At 43.8% G+C, this 20621-nt stretch overlaps 3 protein-coding genes across 5 annotated transcripts; 1 reads left to right on the top strand and 2 right to left on the bottom strand.

Annotated features, from left to right (window-relative positions):
• Positions 1-27: 27 nt before the first annotated feature.
• On the bottom strand, positions 28-8443 carry LOC124412605. The gene is made up of 6 exons (XM_046892615.1): positions 7659-8443; positions 2149-4161; positions 1738-2037; positions 1439-1660; positions 789-1211; positions 28-684 (listed from the first exon to the last, which is right to left on the bottom strand). Exons 1-6 carry the CDS (start codon positions 7671-7673, stop codon positions 664-666), a joined length of 2994 nt encoding a protein of 997 aa, XP_046748571.1. The 5' UTR covers positions 7674-8443; the 3' UTR covers positions 28-663.
• Positions 8444-9430: 987 nt separating this feature from the next.
• On the top strand, positions 9431-11273 carry LOC124412609 (uncharacterized protein PB18E9.04c-like). 3 transcript variants are annotated; one of them, XM_046892622.1, is made up of 3 exons: positions 9431-10088; positions 10325-10904; positions 10977-11273. In XM_046892622.1, exons 1-3 carry the CDS (start codon positions 10062-10064, stop codon positions 11207-11209), a joined length of 840 nt encoding a protein of 279 aa, XP_046748578.1. In that variant the 5' UTR covers positions 9431-10061; the 3' UTR covers positions 11210-11273. The 3 variants fall into 3 exon arrangements, with proteins under 3 accessions (XP_046748578.1, XP_046748579.1, XP_046748577.1); XM_046892623.1 differs by having other exon boundaries at positions 9432-10088; positions 10325-10861; positions 10952-11273; XM_046892621.1 differs by having other exon boundaries at positions 9432-10088; positions 10325-11273.
• Positions 11274-11484: 211 nt separating this feature from the next.
• Positions 11485-18447, bottom strand: LOC124412604 (flocculation protein FLO11-like). The gene is made up of 3 exons (XM_046892614.1): positions 18025-18447; positions 17009-17074; positions 11485-16443 (listed from the first exon to the last, which is right to left on the bottom strand). The coding sequence occupies exons 1-3, from the start codon at positions 18073-18075 to the stop codon at positions 11575-11577; spliced, it is 4986 nt and encodes a 1661-aa protein (XP_046748570.1). The 5' UTR covers positions 18076-18447; the 3' UTR covers positions 11485-11574.
• Positions 18448-20621: the final 2174 nt, after the last annotated feature.

Raw genomic sequence — 20621 nt, 5'->3', positions numbered from 1 at the left:
CTTGTCACGTTATATCAGTAAAAGAGATTTTTTTTATCTGAATGAATAAAACACGAACAGCAAGCAATGCAAATTAAAGTGTGAACCGATTTAATGGCGAACAGAGAAAGCGCTTTGCGATAGCGACTAGTGGTTACGTTAGTGCTGTAAATCTTTATGCCATCAAGTTGTCAGACGATCAAGTTGATGACTGGTAGAAGCAGCGACAGAAGAGGATTACAAATATCTACGTTTGAAAGGCACGTATTACTGAAGCTTGGAAATTCTCCGTTTACTTATCTCAACTTTATTGTGTATGTGTAGAGTACATGTGTACAGTAAATTATACAACTGGCCACGAGGTCCTTTTGAGCTAGAAAAAGGAAAACTTGCCGCACGAGAAATATACACATGGCATAATATTGCGCATTTACATTGTAAGCATAGGATTAATATAATCTACCTAGAATCTACGTTATGAACTATATTAATGTTAAAACACAGTCTTATTGTAGGCAATCTAAGTTGTCCATCTATATCATGCACAAATCATTCGCACAAGAATCACAATATCATATTTTATCTACGTATAAATACTATATAAGCTTCACGTTCACTCGTAAATTGTTACAATCGTAAGTTACTTCGACAGTTTGAGCAGCCATGGGTCATCCTTCAAGATGGTCAGTGTTTCGCGTTGGAAACCTGGAAAAATAAGTTGAAAAATTATTATTTAAGTAAAAGGTATTCTTGTTTTCAGCGACATGTGAAAATCGCACTTGGTTCTGGCTCGAATAATCAGTGCTTGCCTTAGAATGTCCGGAGTAGAGAATCGGGATGGTTGCGTTTTGATTTTCTTCTTCGTTTCTCGCGTATTTTTCGTGTTCCATGATTCCCCAAAGGGGTGAATCTTCACGAGTGCTCACGGACGCGGATGCCAGATTATTTACCGCCTGGGGCAGCACCTGGTAGGCTCTCTCGATTACCTCATATTTTTCTGATTTGGACGTTCTCACCGGCTGTGGGGTGACGACGTAAACTCGTTCGTTGTTGTGCGGTGAAATAGACACCGGAAGCTCAGCCCATGACTGTTGAGTCGTCGTCGTCGTTGGTGACGTCGATGCGAAAGATGAAGGTGACGATGCGGGGGTTGAACTCTCTGTTGTCGTAGACATGGTCAACAGGCTTTTCTCAGTCTCATTTGACTTAGGAACGTTCTCAACGCGTAAGACCTGGTCAAAAAACAAATGTCGAGTTTTGAAGTCAATATCGTAAGAAAATAAAAATCGTCGGTGAAGGTCAAACGAAAAAAAAAAATGCCTCGTTTTGCATTTACATTGTATGCGACATTTTGGCATATATATTTTTTTCTTTGCCCTTCATCGTCGAATTCAATCTTCCAAATATATCTCGGATGACGAACCTCAGCTTATAGGGATTAAATGCTTTGAAAAGTAACCTGAATATGAGGAACATCAACGCGGCCACTTGCAGCACCTTCGTGATCGAGATCGTTGTAGTTAAGGCCGGGTAAATCAGATTGATTCGTGTCAATCCTTTCCTGGGGAGCCGAGGATTGGGTGCTGGTGAAGTATTCGTTTGGTATTTTCTTAGACGGGAGAAGGTAGGGATGCGAAGAACTGGGGAGAGCGGTGCTCGAAGTGATTCCACGCGAATATTCCTAAAGTAAACGAATCGCAATTAAGAATGTGGGAATTGCATGAGACCTAAATAAGAATAGTCTAATCGTTCGCTCACCTGAATAGTCCAGTTGTCGATGTTTTTCTGAAGCCTTGTGACGTCGATTGAATTATTCGCCTGCTTGACAAGTGGTTTCTGGGAAATTTCTTTAGATAACAGGTTTTCCAAGGGCCTTAATGGCCTCTTGACCTCAACCTTCTGGGACTCTTGCCCAACATAGTTGTGATATGCTTCATCATTGATAGGAACCTTCCTTCCTTGAGTCTGCTCAAGGGGGCCGCGGCCACTCCAATCATCCGCAATGGGCTGGAACGGACTAGGCGTGTACTGCGAGGTGTAAGGAATTATGATCTGTACCTGAAAGAAAAAGTGTTTTAAAGTACGTGACATGAGGCACACGATTCCAATACCATACGGTTATCGATACTTATGAAAATTGTAAAATACACAACAATGCTTCTCAATCACCTTCTTGTTTTTTTTGGCTCCCGACTGTTGCTGCTGATTCTGGGAGTTCATCGTATTCCCACCGGGCAAAATGCTGGGATTCATGCTCCCTGGCACTGCGAAACTCGGCTGCGGTTGCGAGACCCAAGTCGTGCCACCGAGCGTAGGCGAATCCCATGATCCCAGGTTCTGTTGGATCTCTGCCCTCAGTCTTTCCTGATAATCCTTGACAGCCATCTCGTGCTTGAAATTGTTATACGACTTGAGCAGAGCATCTAAGAATGGCTCCTCGGTGGTTGGACCAATGCTTGCAGGCGACTGGGAGCTTCCAATGGATGTCACGTCTGCCTGTGGGGTGTTAGTGACAGAATACGGGGGATAAGGTACGTAGAGCGAATCGGGACGATATGAGACAAGAGGTTCTGGATTTTGGATGACGGCTGATTGACCACTGGACGGTCGTTCTATGTTCTGTTGATAGCTGTCAACGACGTTTCCATGATTCTGCGAAGTCTGCTGTTGAAGAGTAGAGCCATTCAGCAGCTGTTTGCTCTGGTCTTGAGAATTCTGCTCTGGATCATGGACGGATATTAAAAATTTCTCCGTCGAGGGTGGAAAGCTTTCATATGCATTTGATTTGCCGGTTTCCTGACTGACGGGGAGCCCGCCAACACTTGGAATGCTGTAAGACGGTGTGGTAGAAGAAATGGTCCCGTTTGTAGAAGACGAAGCAACCAGTGAGTCCACGGGTGAATTAGTGTTCAGGGAACTTCCGTAGAAGTTTTCAGGGCCTTCGTTCTTCGCTGCGTCCGCTGCAAGTAAGTTTCCGCCATTACTGTTGTAGGACTGGACAGCTTCATTCGGTGGAGGATTTAATCCAGGCGTATAATCACTGCCGCCATTCTGCTGCCCCCGACCCTGGGTTCCCTTCTGATCGTCTTTGCTCAGATCGATAATCGGTGACTCCTCGTAGTGTACAGGGTGCTCGACCGACGCTGAAAATTCAGCTGCAGGAACGCTATGAATCACCTCAACGGTCACTGGGGGTTGGACATTGTAGCTAGCTGTAACTGTTTTTGACTGGTCAACGTTCAGCGTGCTGCTTCCGTACTCGATTCCATGATACCCTTCATTCTCGAAAGACGGCACCCCGTATCCAGGGGGTGGCGTGTCGCGAATTTCGCTATCATGTCCCGAAATATCGACCTCTGCACCTGGGGGCAGAACGTCCACGTGTCCATCGTCATGATGCTGTTGCTCGTGGCCAGAAAAGTTCGGTAATGACTGGTCAGTGAAGTCTGGCAGACCTGATGTCAGCTGGATCGAAGGCGTTGGCTGAAAGAACTCAGGCAAAGACTGGAACGGCTTGGCCTTGAAGAGGGGTGGCATTGGGCCCGGGTATAAATGAGGAAATGGAATCGGTAGTGATGTGCTCAATTCCGCCGGTGGCGGTTGCAAACCTTCGGGTACTGAGCTGGTGGGACGTCCATAGCTGAAGTCGGGAATACGGATACCTTCCGAGTAGCTCGATTTGATTGACCCACCGTCGTTTTTCCCCTCCTGGCCAACGCTAGGTTGGATCTCGACGTTCGTCGTGCCTGAGTGGTATGCATCGTGCTGACCAATATTTGGCATTGGATTCCAAGGTACGCTGTTGCATGGCTTGTATTTTTTTTCTATCAATTTGCCCTCTGGAGGTAAGTAGCTGATTGGCGCGGCAGTAGTTGTTCCTCCGAATGGATTAATCCAGCTTATGAACCTAGAAAAGTAGCCCGGTGCTTCGGTCGACGGAGTTGGAGGAGGATCCAAGTATCTGCCAGGTCGATAGGGTATCAGCGGAGGCGGCTGACGCGACTTAGTTCCGTAGCTCGTGTAGAAAGCGTCTTGTGATGGTGGGGCGAGGTAGTCGCGAACTTCCCGTCGATTGTGACTTCTGTAAGAGATTCTTCCCGATCCGCGATTCCTGTGACCAGCTGAACTCGTCGGGATGTCGAAAACGAGAATGGCAAGAACAAGAGCCACCCAGGTAGAATTCTGAAACGAAAACAATGACAAATTCTTATTTACAACAAAAATTTTCAATCGTATTTTATTATTGGTCACGTAGTCGGGGCTTAGCCAACCACCGGTGAACGGAATTGATTCGATAAAGCGTGCAGGCTGAATAGCCGATTACATTGCGCCAACACTGTACGTGCTATCGGTGCCTCTGGTTATTACCCGGTATCGGCTGCTCGTAAAGTAGGCGTGCATTATTGGCGGTGAAATTGGCCTCCATGCAACTGCAGGTAACCGCGAGAAAAGCAGTGCAGCTGCTGATTGTGCACGATGATTCTGGTGCCCGATCCGCGTCTGGATGATAGAAGACGGCGTTAAAGCTAGTGAAGCGATCACACGGCGTATGGATGCGTCAAGTGTAGAACAAGGAAACCATTCGGGGCCCCGTTTAAGTGGGTCACGCCGTGAGAACCTGCCTGCATGCTCAGCGGATATACTGCACGTCTCGTGGGTTTTACTAGAAGAATATTTTCACGCAGAATTCTTTATGCAGTTGCAGGGCGGTCCAGACCAACCTTCGAGTGTTGGTTAAGGTGTGAAATCAAGCTAATTAAGCAAGTCCAAATCATTCGCTTTCGCCTCAAACCCTTTTGAGTCGAGTAACGGCGAGGTGTTAAACCGCAGACTGAGGTTTAATTAGTAGAAACTCTAAGTTGACGGGCAATTTTTGGTAGATGGAGGAAAATTCGTGGTAAGTACGTCTGATCTATCGTGGCCGCAGCTGCGGTTCCCAGAGATTAGAAGTCTCGGGTCAATGAAAGTGGAAGAGTTCTCAGGCCGTGTGGCTCTGTGTCTTAGCTTCGTTATCCCTGAAGTTATCTTCGACGCCCTAAGTAGCCAAAGCAAAAGTTGCTGGTGAATTAGCGCTACAGCTCGCTTTGGCATTACTTTCGTCGCAACGCGTTGGAGTGCGGCTGCCGTAAGAAAATAGAAACATGGGCATTCTTGATATCATAACAATTAATCTCTGATGATAAAACGTCACGGCAAGTAGAAGCTTCCTTCAAACAAACCAATTGAAATGTCACGGAATTTCGACTCTTGAGTAGTAACACGAAAATTGAAACATCGTACGCAATGTGGAAGATTAAAATTATGAATCCATCGTACATGCTGTTACCGGCACTCTGATATTTTCACTCGTATTTGCTGTTTAATTAGAAATGCACGTATGGTCCCGTAGAGAGTAAGTAGACTCGTCCACATAGAGGTTACAGCTGGAGATCGATTTCTATACTAACAAGACCGTGTACCAATTTCCCCTTCAGTCCTACTACTGATGAATGCTAGTAATGGCGACAAAGAAATTGCTTCGTCTTTTCAGTCGTATCTCGGGGATACGGTTAGTTCTTTCATGTTTATTTTCCTTGTTCCATGTTATATTTAATCATGGTCATTTACTTGCGTGAAAACTAATGTCACACAGGCACTACGACCAGTCTGATCGCAGATATATATTAACGTGCAGTTTCTAAACCCATAACAAGAAACTTCTTAGACGTATAACTTTGCAAGTCGCAGTTTATCGGCTTAGGTAAATGGCACCATAAAAAACTTTGCTATTAGGTGCCAACGTAAATCCTACAAATTTATAGTATTCGGCTAATTGTACGGGAAACGTTAACCAGTTATTCCATCCACGTGCGTTGCCACGAACAACAAGGGTAAATAACTGCAAGATCATCTGCCTCGTTAATTTTTGTGACTATTATTAATATGCCTCTATAACGCGGTTACGGATACGGTTATACAGAGTAATGGATTATTCTGCAGTATGCAAAGCTTAGGACTTTGTCGAATATTATATTCACAGCATATTGTATTCGAATATTCGGATAGCTTTACGATTAATATTCACGTATGTACCACGAAGTTCACTTTCCTACGACTGTTTCCGGTTTATCGTCAAATGATATGGCCTCCTGCTCTCCTTATACACCTACCTGCCTACGTAGATATAGTTTCATTCAAGAAGGCTCTGAGACACGCGGAAGTGGAGAAAATACTGAGATAACAAGAGAGAGAGAAGAAAAGAGGGAGAGCCGGTGCGTGAGAGTCTCGCACGCTGCTCAAGCACCAGATAATCTTATCTCTCTATTTTTCTATTCTCTTTGCCCTCGTAATACACATTCTTGTATCTCACCTGTGCCATTTTTTCTCACCTATAGATTTAAAGCGTATGTTCAGAACCGGCGTCAGAGTCAATGTCAAAGCCAGACTTATGCAGGTGTGATACTATTACTCGGGATTCGTTTATCATTTTACAGCTTTATGGAGTACAATTAAAAGATCAATCATTACCTTGTTCGACTCAATGGTAAAAAAATCCGACCGGATTTTGTTCTTTTTTCCTGCATGGTATATCAACAAAGATAAATTTCATAAGATATTATAAATATTACGGATTCTCTGATTTACCGTGGCCCTGAGAACTGGATCTCAGACCTGCATCTTAATGATCCTTGTATGGAAAACTCGAATGAGATCGGGTCATGGTCGAGGAAGAGATATAGAGATGAAAGTTTCAAAGCGCGTGACATAAGATCGACAACAGTCAACACGCGAGCGATAACGAGCCGCGATGCAGGTAACGACAATCCGCAAGTACCACTGACTGTAGCGTGAGTAATTGACTATACGGACACATCAAGTGTATGTGTATCCGTAAGTACGGCATGGGATGACGCTGTGTAATGTAGGTAAGTGGGTTGGCGGTTCGTGCGAGAGCTGTACGGAAGCTCAGAAGCTGTAGGAGAGGAAGAGACAATGTCGGCACGCATCGAGCAGCACGTGAGGATCCCGAGTTAGAGTACTCCTGATAATTGTTAGACCCATGTCGAATTTCGTCAAAGTCGGCTTTCGACTGTACGGGGCGATATATTGTCTTCGTTGAAAAACGAAAACTGTGTCGAGTTCGAAGACCACGTCCATTCGAAATTCTCATCACCCATGCAACGCGAGAATTGAGGAGAGAAAAGTGTGAACGACTATGTTGCGTTTACTATTAAGGTCACGTATCGCGAAGTTTCCTTTTGGACTTATGCCAAACCCAGATACATACTTCTGCTGAAACGCGGCTTCAGTGCGAAACGTCAAAATTCATTCAAACACACGTATATCGGTTGATGGATTCAACGACTGCTGATTCGCTGAGAGTCCTTGGCCGAAGAATCGACTAACATATATTAAGACACTTTCTTCTGCTCCATGTACGTATTCCATTGCACGATTGATCAGCTGAAACGCGATTAAGCTAATTCTATGATAAATGTGAAGAAATTAGATTTATTTCGGTGGTCAGTTGTTACAGTCAAAATGCCTCTTATCGGATCATTTCTAAGGATATCACCTGACGAACAACGTTACATGGAAAATCATGCCACAGACACTGTTCTCAAAAATGATCAGGTTTATTAACATGCAGAAAACAATACTGCGGAAGAATTATGATCAGAATTTATATAATTACTCACAATTTTGATATCCATTTTGATTCTCCTTATGGTAAAGCATCACACATTAACTGCGAAACACTGAATTTAATCACAAATGTTGAAAACACATTTGAAAATAATTAAAATGCTTAAATCACATCTCCCGGGATGAGAATCATAGATATGAAATATTTTCTCACGTTTGACCTGAATGAAAAATTTTCTTAAGCATGTACAAACTAAGAATAAGATGAGTATAAAATTTTGGTAATCTACGTAACACAACGCTCCGATAGACAGCGACGGTGCAGCGCGCGTTGTTCCAAAACGAAAGGACGACGAAGAATGGAATTATGTATAAGCACTAGGTAGACGAGCTCTTGGTGAGGGTCAAAGAGAGAGTCGGTCGTCCCCGTACCCCGGGTTGCTTATATCCACGACGAAAACCCCGGCACGCATGATTCTCTCCTTCGACGAGGCATGCGAAGGCTACTCCTAGTGGTCCTCGGCTCCATTTCTTCCGGAGGGGGGCTGCCAGCGGTCCCAGGTCTCAGGATACCTGAACAAACACCCACCCGCATACCTGCCCACCGTGAAAACTTTATGTAGGTGATATTTTACCTGCTCGCTGCACAGGTCCCAGCGCATGGCAAGCAACAATGGACGCCTTCATTTTCTACCCCGACTGATCCTTGAGAAAAAGGGGCTGCGCGGCATTCCACAAACGAATTCCAGACGAATGATTATTTCGTCTAGCAGGAATCTGACCGAACCATTAGGGTAAAGCCGAGAGTATGGTTCACCAAAGTGGTCTTATCTAAAATTCCGATCCTGAACGGTGCAGTTTCAAGGAACGAAAAATGCTCTACGTTTATCTCGAAGTCATCCTACAGCATCGTCACAGCGTTCATACCAGATGCAACGATGCCTAACCACTGCGCAGCAGGTTAGAATTCGTAATATAATAATGTGTAATAAATATTTCAGGAACGTGCTGACGTACGAATGATCCTCGAAAAAGCCGCACCTAACACTGGCGTCGACAGACTGCAGGCAAGCGATCGGATCGCGTAGTAGAATGAGGAAATCTTCGGATAGTACTCGCTCCTGCGGAATACAAAATCGCCAGAAAGTGACGTGAAAGTAGTCATGAGTTTGATGGCCTCGTCCGGTGTTATGTGCCTTCTTGTCAGTCGTTTTCGTTATCGTTGTCACCGTGAGTGTCAGATGAGACGTTAGAGTAGCTAAACCGTGTGGATGGTGAAATGGTTGATGATAAGTGTCGGTAGCTAATGGAGAAGCCGAAAGATTGTATCAAGAAAGGTATGAAATGGAAGAAACCGAAGCTACGTGCGAACGTGACGTTGCGTTGAAAATCCAAACGTGTTGAAAATCCAAACGAAAGGTTGACGAAACGAAAGTCGTTGACAACCGGAGCATCCTGAGCAAGGCATTTACTGACAAACATACTTTGATGCGATTTATAAAGGTTTTTGTAACTTTTTAAGTCCTTCAGGCCTGGGTATAAAAAGTATAAAAAAAAGCAAATATGGTGACGACGAAAAGGCCTCGGTTGAATCGAGAGTAAATAATTTTTTTATTATTACGACTGCCAAGATATCTTATCTGCGAAATTCACCGCTGCACTAGCAAGGCGCGTCATTTTCAATGCTCCATAAATCGAGCGGCTGTAAACTTGATAGATATGTTATTGTTAATGCACTGAATTTTTTCGTCAGTTTGCGTAGGCAGTATAGGCACATCGCAGCTCAGTAAATTAATGCGAGTGCAATTGGAAGAGGAACAGGTTCAACGTGATTGGAATAGCAACGAGTGTCACGCGTCGAGAAAAGCCTGGGTCAACTCACGAGGTGACTTTTACTTTCGCATGAGCGCAAAGACGATACCGCAAGTTGCGAGTTAAGGCGACCAACAAACCAAGTCGGCGAACATCTGCTCGATGGAATCTGAATTAGGTCTTAAGACGACTAACGAATTCATAACGAATCTCCTGCTTTCACCTATTCGCAATCTATACGAATAAAATTATCGCTCGCAAAATGGAAACCGAAATTCAATGGGATGGCTGCCCCCGTGAATATGGAATTGGAAGAATTTCGCGAGAGCATTGATATCCGGCAACCTTGTTTGCAGGACTCTCTTGAATACATTCAACCTGCAAGACGTGCTGTGTATCTATAATTATCAAATTTCAAAAACTCCGAAGGAGAGATAAAATAACGTTATCAATTTAATTATTGGCAAATACGACCCTGACAATTCTGAATGTAATAATTAGATGACACACGTGACTTACTTACTTACTGGTTCAATAAACGTACAATCTATGAATTACTCAGCTTATTAACCGATATAAAGCAGACGATTTACCCGATCGTTCGATCATTCTTGAGGAGTACGTCAACGTCGCATGAAGTAATCATGGAAAAGCAGGTCTTTGCGATAATTGTACGTATCTTATATCTTCTAAGTGAACTTTCAAACACCTCTGTAATCACCTGATGTCTTCATGGGGACATCTAAAGTGTAATCTCAATACCTAAATGTGTTTGATCTTCAGGTCCAAGCCAAGCTAGGGATTTGATCCACGAAGTTAAAAAAAATTTCGGTGACTGAAGAACGTGGAAGTTTTTTATCACTGAACAATCTTGAATCTCTGTAAACTCGAATTTTATTTCCAACAGATCGCTGCGAGTATCACAGCATTAATTCCGACCTCCGAGGCTGCAGCATATAACTGTACGACGTACGGCAGATATGCTATAACTACGGATACAACTTGTCAGTCTTATTACTTGTGCTTTCCTGAAGACGATGGGACCTACACCGTTTACAATGAAACTTGCCCAACGACGACGCTCTTCGATCCAACAACAGCGAATTGCGTTAACTCGACTTCTTATACCTGTACAAACGGAGAAGATACGACGACAACTGAGGCAACAGAAACTACCACAACAGCAGCATACGACTGCACTACGTATGGCAGATATGCTATAACTACGGACACAACTTGCCAGTCTTATTATTTGTGCTTTCCTGAAGACGACGGGACCTACACCCGGTACAATGAAACTTGCCCAACGACAACGGTGTTCGATCCAACAATTTCGAAGTGCGTTAACTCGAGTGCCTATACCTGCACCAACGAGGCAACTACCACTGATGCTACGACTACCACAGATTCTGCAACTACCACGGAGTCTACAACTACCACCGATGCTGCGACTACCACCGAAGCTGCAACCACTACCGTAGCTGCAACCACCACCGAAGCTGCAACCACCACCGAAGCTGCAACCACCACCGAAGCTGCAACCACCACCGAAGCTGCATCCACCACCGAAGCTGCAACCACCACCGAAGCTGCAACTACTACAATATTTTCCTGCACTGCATATGGTAGATATGCGATAACTACGGACACAACGTGTAAAACATATTATTTTTGCACCCTGAATAGCGACGGAAGTTTCACCATGGAAGAATTCACTTGTCCAACAACAACGGTGTTTAATCCAAAAACATCAAAGTGCGTTGCACCGACTGCGTATACCTGTACAAATTAAACTAAGAACATTCATGGGGATCACTTAAAAATATTTTATTCTGAATAAAATTGACTTATTGCTATGACATGCTAGTGGGGCTACGGTTAGACGGTTTGAAAGTTATAAGTCACTGATTTACCCGGTCTAATTCCAAGGTTTCATTTTACACATAGCACCGTGATGATCCGAATTAGTCGGATTTTTGCTTTCATTATTTAGGTGCTATATAGTGAAACAATTGAGCAAATAAAGTATCGCTTTAAATGTGCATCAACCTAAATACATCATTTTCCCCACGTGGTACAAGACTCGTGTGTAACTACGTAACTCTTTATTTGCACGATCATTTAGAATACAATTATCATTGGTGTATCCTATATTTATCACTGTGCTTCTGGACCCTTGTAGATAGTAAACTCAGTGAGAGTCCGAACGTGACCGCTGTTCAACCCCCTTCTCACTCGCTCGTTGGACCAGTGACCAACTTCCTGAAAGTCTTTCGGCATATCTTTTCCATTAATTGCTACATCTTCGATACCCATGTTTCTTTTTACCCTATCATTATTGGTGCGATAATCCTGCGGATTTGATATTAGTTTCAGGATGTCAGATCGTGGAATCTCATGTTCGATCATTTTTCTGCTCTGATTCTCCATTGCGCGGTTTGACGGTATTTTAGTGATAAGGTAGTTCAATCCGGCATGGATATCATCAACTATTTCTGGCAGAGTCATATTCAAATTTGGATCCATTTCTCGTTCGGACATTGAACTCGCGTTGCTTTTTCTGCGACCGTCTGAGTTCCCCGAATCGCTAACAGTTATATTTTTTACTCCGTCGTGCATCGCAAGATATTCAGCCGCAGTATTACTCAGATCTCCAGTGAAGTTCGCTAGAGTCGAGCAATTAAGTAACTCTTGAATTGTCTGGATACTGATATTGTTGTCCAACGCTACGACTTGATTAAGCAGTGTCTGTTCCCCTTCTTCATCCGCCTGCTCATTGAACAGTAAATGCTTATCGACCTCTACGAGCTTCTGCGTCTCGTCATTATCATCTACGTGCTCAAGCAGGATCTTGATCTTCAGTCCTAATATGTGGTGCTGTTTTGGATCAATTGTTGGTTCATTATTGATGGTCATAATGGAGGTCGAGTTTGTCGTGCTTTTCCTAGTATGATCGCAATTTTCTGAGTCAGAATCGCAAGGAGGTAACGCGGTCGCTGTTGTTTCGTTTAATTCAATAGTCTTACACTCGCCGGATATGGGATCACAGTCACTAGACAATGTGGAGTGACAATTCTCGCCATTCGTGCAGGGAGTCGTTGACGGTTGTATATTACTGGTTTCCATTGTGTTGAATTCATGTGCACCACCCACCGTTGTACCAGAGTTCAGTTCATTCAATTCGATTGTGACTTCCTCTGTTGTTGTGACCGTACTGGTGAATTCTGTCAAGACGGTCACAGAAGTAGCGTTCAATTCGTGAACACTAGCCTCCGTTGTATTGGTTTCCGATTCCATCAATCCATTTGTGACTCCTTCTGACGTCACCGTGCTGGTGAACCCGGTCGACATGCTAACACTAGTGGCGTCAAATTCAAGACCACCAAAGGCCTTTGTACTGGAATCTAATTCATTCGAAATATCGGTGACTTCGTCTGTAGTTATTGCTGTGCTAGTGAACTCTGTCGAAGTAGTTACAGACGTCGCGTCCAATTCGTGGTCACCAATTATCGTCGTATGCGCATCTGTAGAACCAGTTTCTGACAAGTTGTGATCAGTTGTGGTCTTATTTCTTTCTATTGCGTGATCAGTTACCATCATCATTGTGCCGGTACTTTCTTCGATAGACCCTGTCATGGTCGTCACCACCGTTGAGTTGATTAATTGAATGCAATTTTCTGAACTTGAATCACACTGGGCTGACGTCACCACATCGGCGGAACTTGTCATATTAGTAGTTGCTTCAGTAAACTCGTCACTACTCGCCGTCGATTCAGTAGTCGCAATATTGCTATCATCTTCTGTTGGGTTAGACGACGTGAAGTCATTTCCGGGCCTATCAGTTTCAGTCACCGTAGTGTTGCTTTCAGTCGATCCAGCAGTCGAGGTCTCGCTTTCTTTCATTTGAGTTATCGCGGTACTGCTATCCACTGACCAAACGACCGGTGTGTCGTCTTCTGGTATTTCGGTTTTTGTGCTGTAATTGTCCGTTGAACCAGTAATCATTCTATCAGTCATTGTAACTTCAGTTATCTCTCCGGTTTCGGTTGACCCAGTACCCAAAATGTCAGTTTCCGTCGTTTTCGTCGAGGTACTTTCAAAATCGGGTAAACCGACAGTCGTGCCACTCGGCAGGTACTCGTTTACATTATTAGTTTCGTCAGCCTTAGTGGTAGACACCACATTTTCTTCACCAAGGTATTCACCACTATCATCAATGTCGGATTCAGTGATGTGAGTGGAGCCGTTATTAGGCGTTAAAGTTACGGTAACTTGTTCAATATCGGTCTGTTGGCCGTCTTTACGGGTTCCGGTCTCAATGCTGGTTTCGTATTCCCAAGAAACTGTTGTTCGCTCAGATGGTATCAAACTAACGCTGGACCCCTCACTTTCATAGGCCATTGTTGTTCCGTCGGAAACGTTTGATTCGCTTATTTCATCTGACTCGGTAGAGCTAAAATACGAATCATCATGAACTGGTGTGGAATCCACCGTCTGGTCATCAGTCTCAACAGAATGTTCTATATAGTAATCCGTCGTCATGCTCAAGACTGTGACATCTTCTGTAGATTGAGGTGATTTGACGTGCGATACCGTTGAAGTTGTGCTTTCCTGGAGTGACGTCGGAGTGGAGTAATCATGGCCCTCGTTCGAAATGTCATATATCGATGAAAGTGACGCGGTTGTAACTTCGGAAAAATCAGTGGGCTGATCAGTAATCAGTGTAGATGTTTCGGAGACAAGAGGTGAAAAATAGTTGCTGGTTTCGTGTTCGTTATACGCGATTGAAACCATCGTGGTCGAGTCTTCAGTGGTGGCAGTTAACAGAGTTTCTGATTCCAAATTACCCGTGGGTGTTGGAAGTGTGTAGGTCGTGGTGGATTGTTTCTGATGTAGATCCTCAGTCACACCTACCTCGGAAGTCGAGGAAGAACCACAGTCTTCGTCGACGCAGTCACTGTAGCTCTCGCAGCTCGATCCCGGGCCGCAGTCCTGGTTATACGTGATTGAAATCATTGTGGTCGAGTCTTCGGTAGAAGTGGTTAACGGAGTTTCCGATTCCAATTTACCTGGGGTCGTTGAGGGTATGTAGGCTGTGGTAGATTGTTGTTGCTGAAGATCGTCAGTCACGCCCACCTCCGAAGTCGAAGAAGAGCCACAGTCTTCGTCGGCGCAGTCACTGTGGCTCTCACAGGTCGACCCTGGGCCGCAGTCTTGGTTATACGTGATTGAAACCATCGTGGTCGAGTCTTTGGTGGAGGTAGTTGACGTATTTTCCGATTCCGAACTACCCGAGCGTGTTGTGGATGTGTAGGCTGTGGTAGACTGTTCCTGCTGAAGGTCGTCATTGACGCCTACCTCGGAAGTCGAGGACAAGCCACAGTCTTCGTCGGTGCAGTCACTGTAGCTCTCGCAGCTCGATCCCGGGCCGCAGTCTGGGTTATACGTGACTGAAACCGTCGTGGTCGAGTCTTCGGTTGAGGTAGTTGAAGGAGTTTCCGATTCCAAATTATCCGAGCGTGTTGTGGGTATGTAGGCTGTGGTAGATTGTTGCTGCGGAAGATCGTCAGTTACATCTACCTCTGAAGTCAAGGAAGAGCTACAGTCTTCGTCAACGCAGTCACTGTAGCTCTCGCAGCTCGATCCCGGGCGGCAGTCTGGGTCATACTTGATTGAAACCGTAATGGTCGAGTCTTCGGTCGCGGTAGTTGACGGAGTTTCCGATTCCAAATTACCCGAAGATGTTGGAGGTATGTAGGTCGTGGTAGATTGTTGCTGCTGAAGATCGTCAGTCACGTCTACCTCGGGAGTTGGTGAAGAGCTACAGTCTTCGTTGACGCAGTCACTGTAGCTCTCGCAGCTCGATCCCGGGCCGCAGTCCAGGTTATACGCGGTTGAAACCATCGTGGTCGAGTCTTTGGTGGAGGTAGTTGACGGATTGTCCGATTCCAAACTACCCGAGCGTGTTGTGAGTGTGTAGGCTGTGGTAGATTGTTCCTGCAGAAGGTCGTCAGTGACGCCTACCTCGGAAGTTGAGGAAGAGCCACAGTCTTCGTCGGCGCAGTCACCGTAGCTCTCGCAGGTCGATCCTGGGCCGCAGTCCTGGATGAGGGGGAAAGTGGTTGTTGATGTGACACCCCAGTCCTTGGAGTCCGCGGTGTAGGATTCGGTCTCGACGGGAATAGCGGTGAGTCGGTGAACATTGGGACTGACCTTGATCTCGACTCTCTTTTTCAGAACATGCTCCTCGGCCCACACGATGATGTTCGTGGTGACAACGGGGCCTACACCGCACTGGACTCGCTTGTGCTGCCATACGGTGAGGTCGTTCGTGTGACTCACCCTCGTGAAGTTGACTACGTAGCTGTGCCGAGTGTTCTCATCTACTACTTTAAACAAGGCAGATTTTGGAAAACTGCTGTTCGTTGAATCGACTTCGCCTTCCAGCTCAAGATACTGTTCAGGTGTGGTTGCCGAATTTTCAAAGGATATAGTGTACTCTCTCACCACTTGCCTTTGGACTGGTTGCGTGTGGTGATCTTCCTTGATGGTTGTAGTCTCTATCCAGCAGAGCGTGATGTTCACGCCAACGTGTACGCTGGTGGTTCTCTTCGTCCCGGTTTCACCTGCTACTTGGAACTCGTCACCCACGTTGATCAACTCACTTGTCGAATTCACGTTGAAGATGCTCGAATTCCTGTCATTCGAGTTATAGGAGTTGGTGCAGTTTTTCACCTGTTCTGCTAAAGGCTCCAACATCGTCAATGGAAACTCGGAAACCGGATGTTCCAATTGAGTTGAATGTTTCTCGATCCTGGGCAAGTAGGACATTATATTTTTGTTCACGTTCACGTTGATGTTGCTCGTTTTACTCCGCAAATGTCGCGCTTTTTTCGAGGAGCTCGATTTATGACCTCCACCCGTCGGTACCGACTTCCGGTCTCGCTTTTCATCCAAACGCCCAAATTCATCGCGAGATAGGCTCGTTCCATCCGTGGCTGACCTGTGGTTGACCCGATGACTCACCTGGTTATTGTGTAAAAAATAATCGAACCACGATTATTCGACGTATCATGATTGTTTGAAAAAAGTACGGTAAAAATTCTAAACAAAAGGTGAAAGAGAGTAACGGGAATTTTGAAAAAACCACTATACCGTTATTACAAGCTAGCCACATGGAACCGATGAAAAACGTTAAGTATATTAACACCAAGCGAGGAAACTCGACAGGTTGGTCTTATCATGTATGATGAAATAAAGATATATATTAAAACAAAGTTGAAATCAAAACAGCTAACAAGTCTACCCATCACGTGAACTGAAACGGTGGCAAACGGATGTTCGTTCTGAAAATAAATGTGAAAATGAATCGAAGAAGAAAACCAAATGTGTTTCGAAATCCAATTTTAAGCTGATACCCTTCGCCCAATCGTGTGTGTTATATGCATATGTGTTATACGCCACTTCTGAACAGGAAGGTTAGTGTCAGCTATGAAAATAGAAAAACTTAATTAAAAATGAAGAATAAAAAATTACTTGAGAAATTATATGTAATAGGCCTATGATAATTCAATATGATGCGAAAATATACCTCCTTTTGCGGATGTGAATGTCTTCGGTGCGGGATCGCGTCATTCGAATTCACCCAGCAGCAAGCCTGTTCAAGAATATAATAGGTCATCGATTTTATACTATAATTGTTTTTCATTTACTTCTATATTCTCAGTTTAGAACGTACTCACAATATCAGCAAGTTTCACTGAATAAGACCGTATTGAAATAAAATCGTTATCGACGCATGTGTCAAAACTCAAAAACTGCAGCACTCATAAATGCGATATTTGTAGCGAATTGAGCTAATTCCGATACGTTACGTGTCTGATAAAGTATATTTCGTATACTTACTTATTCGTAAACTAAGAATATAATTGCAAGGCAATGATTTATCGTCAAACCAGTGCTTTGGTATATAGTCGAAATTGAAAGTGATTTAACGAGTGTTTGTGTATACGCGTACCGCAACCAATATCCCGAAAATTAATTAGAAATGCTAAGAAGTTGATTTCTTCGCGATTGCTTTCTCAGAATGACGACACGGTTTAATCTGGTATTCAATTATTTTTTCGGTAAGTATATACCATACTTGAACTATAAATGAAACATTTTGAGAAAAGTAACCATACAAATTTCTTTTTTGATGTAATTTAATTTTTCATCGCTATCTGTTCACGTATGTACCTTAGCTCGCAACAAAAATACAATTTCGTTGTAGGCTCGAAATGTGCTTGCAATTTCGCTCTACACTGCGGTACCAAAGCTGGTGGCAAAGCCGGAGATTTGAAACAGAAAAGTCGAAAGAAATCCTCAACCGAAAAAAATTTTGAAGAAAAAAAGAACAACTGCAAACCAACTCACAGGTCGACGCAGAGAAAATTTCCGAATCGGTATGAAGCCTTGTTTTTGTACTTTCCATCACCAGATTTACAGCGAGCTTTAACGGAGGATTTCGATAATGGTTCGAAGGGCTGTTTATCGAATGGTCGAGGAATTAACACGCAGAGATAATGAAAAGAAGAAGAATAGTAATGAGCCAGGAATCAGGCTTACCAGAAATAGTGCCACTGTTATAAAATATCCATGGGTGATTCGCGCCTGCATGGTTTCAGCTCAATATTCCTTCTGGCACTGTTTGAGCAACTCGCACTTCTCAATTTTCCACTATAAATATGAAAATTGCCTTGCGACTAATTCACCGCACACCGATTTTAGCTGGCTTGGCGATTTCTATCTGCCAATTGGGCTCTCTAAACCCAAAATATGAGAAGAGATAAGTCCCAAAAAGGAGGAAAACCGTTTTACACAGCAGACCGAAGACGAGACTCTATGGGTTCGAGGATGGCGAACAGGCACCGCAATTTCCAACGTGTGTTACAGTTGTGCTCCACCACCACGTTGTCCGAACATACCCAAGTACCGATGAGTACGGGTCTTGGCTTTTCCCCCCTTTATTTCCCCTCTTTTTTTCTCTCTTTCTCAAACTTCTCGAGCCTTTGCTATCTCTCTCTCTCTCTCTCTCTCTTTCACTCTCTCGTTCGCTTCTCTCGTTCATCTATCACCGCGTAGGTGTTTGCCGATCGGTAGAACAGGAGCATTGTGTGACGGTTGCAACGACGACTTGACGACTTGACGACTTAACACGTATCAATTCGTTCTTAATTACTCTGTAGCCGTGAACAAAAATGGTTCCTAGCACTTTACCGATGTTATTAAGATCGTGTACCCACGCCTTTGTTTTCCAGGACGACGGTCTGGGGGACCACAGAGAACTTGAAAGTCGCCAATCTCAGAGCCAATAAGCAGAAACTCGCTACGTAAAATTTTCATACGAATGGGGACCGTCTTTTATAACAGCCGCGAACAATCAATAATTAATTTTCACGCGTCAAGACTTTAACTCCCGAATAACGGGGTTTGATTTTATTCCTTTACATTTCTTATAGCTCTGAAAGACGTTTCGCATTTCATTGGCAACAGTTAAAATCCATATCAGCTGCGGTAACTGGGTATGAAACGTCGGGAGGAGCTTATCGGAATCAGTTACAGGTTGATGATGGCTAAGGACAGATTTATTGGTTCGTAAACTTCGGCTGACGGAGGAAAAATTTGAATCTACATTCAGACAAATTTCACTGCTTTCGATTTAAACTCCGTCGCTTGAAATTTACGACGAATCTTTAAGTTTCCATTTCCAATGTTCACCCACGTTCCGCACACCGGGGTTAGTTCCTGAAATGCCGAACTCTCAGCTCACGGTCATGGCCAAATACGCCAATTATCGACCGTTGAGTAGAAAAAAATTACCACCTTTTGTCTAACGGCGGTTTACGACTCGAGTCATATACCATACAAATCACAATTTCGATTCACGATAACCACGGATTGATTACTTCCGGCTGTTGTGAACCCAAGTGAACAATTCTCACCTCTGTTATGCACACAATTGTCTACCTGCTACTATGTGCTTGGACTCTGTGAGGCTATTGAATCTGCATTCCGCGTAGGAGTGAAAACTCCAGTTGGATTAATCCTCTTTCGAAAACATTAATGATTTCATTTTCATCGAACGGCAGTTGGTATAAATTAGGTATTTCCATTCGACGCAATATGCGCAGGAGAACCGTCAACGGTGGATCGTCGCAGCTCTAGAGCTTCGACAATTCTTAACTGTATCAATACTGCTAGTGCAATTATAAACAAATTACTATTCGTTGACTAGTTTTCATTTCGATAAGAAAGACGCTATAGCGCGATAACTACAACTGAAGGCCAAATTGCATCTTCATGCATTTCAGAATGAAAAAGAATGGGTACAAATTTATCGCCCATAAAGCCGGAGCAAGATTGAATCAAGGATTTGTTGCTGCTCGATGAATTCATGCCGTAATATCTCACTAATAGTGATATGAATAAAATAAAATATGTTTTTTTGTATAACTTGTAACGCATCAAGAGTGCAGCGAAAGTTACCAGCTATTTAAATATAGGGAGATACCAACTTTCGAATGAAAAGTAACAACGATTCCAGTATTTTTGTCCCAGAGTTGTTCCGTTTTTCATCCTAGTATTGAATTCAGGATACAAATTTACTGTATTCAAATGATAAAACATTCTTGCGACAGATTGAAAAAAAAAATACTTCAGCCAAACTCTAACTGACACATTGATGAATTACAGAATTCATCGGCTATCTTTCCTGCCCAACTTTACTGCAGTAGTTTTACTTTCATTCTGCATATCTAGGATCTACGCATCAGTTTCACTCAATTTCTCTCAAAACAAGTCGTCAATTGATAAGAAAGTGATCTAATTAGAAGCGTGACTAGCTATTACAGACCGCACGCACAACTCCGGAGTGTGCTCTGCAGTTCAGTAGAAACTATTCCGGAACAGGGAAAGGAAGGATCAGGATTTGAGAAGCCGGTTATTCAATGCAAAGTTCATCAACTTTTCCGTTATAGCTGGAGTCCAATCGAGGTAGATAATGGCACGAATTTTTAAAAGAATCAACCCTTGAAAAATCAAGGTAAAATTTTCACGTTATGAAAAACTAATACTTCAGAGAAGAAAGTACCTAGGAGATAAGATGGCGAAGAAATAGTTCATAAAGATATTTCCAGTTGAGCTGGGCTGTTGATTGACATAGT

The sequence above is a fragment of the Diprion similis genome, chromosome 11 (assembly GCF_021155765.1).
Source record: "Diprion similis isolate iyDipSimi1 chromosome 11, iyDipSimi1.1, whole genome shotgun sequence".
Lineage (NCBI taxonomy): Eukaryota > Metazoa > Arthropoda > Insecta > Hymenoptera > Diprionidae > Diprion > Diprion similis.
This window is presented reverse-complemented; position numbering and strand designations above follow the sequence as displayed.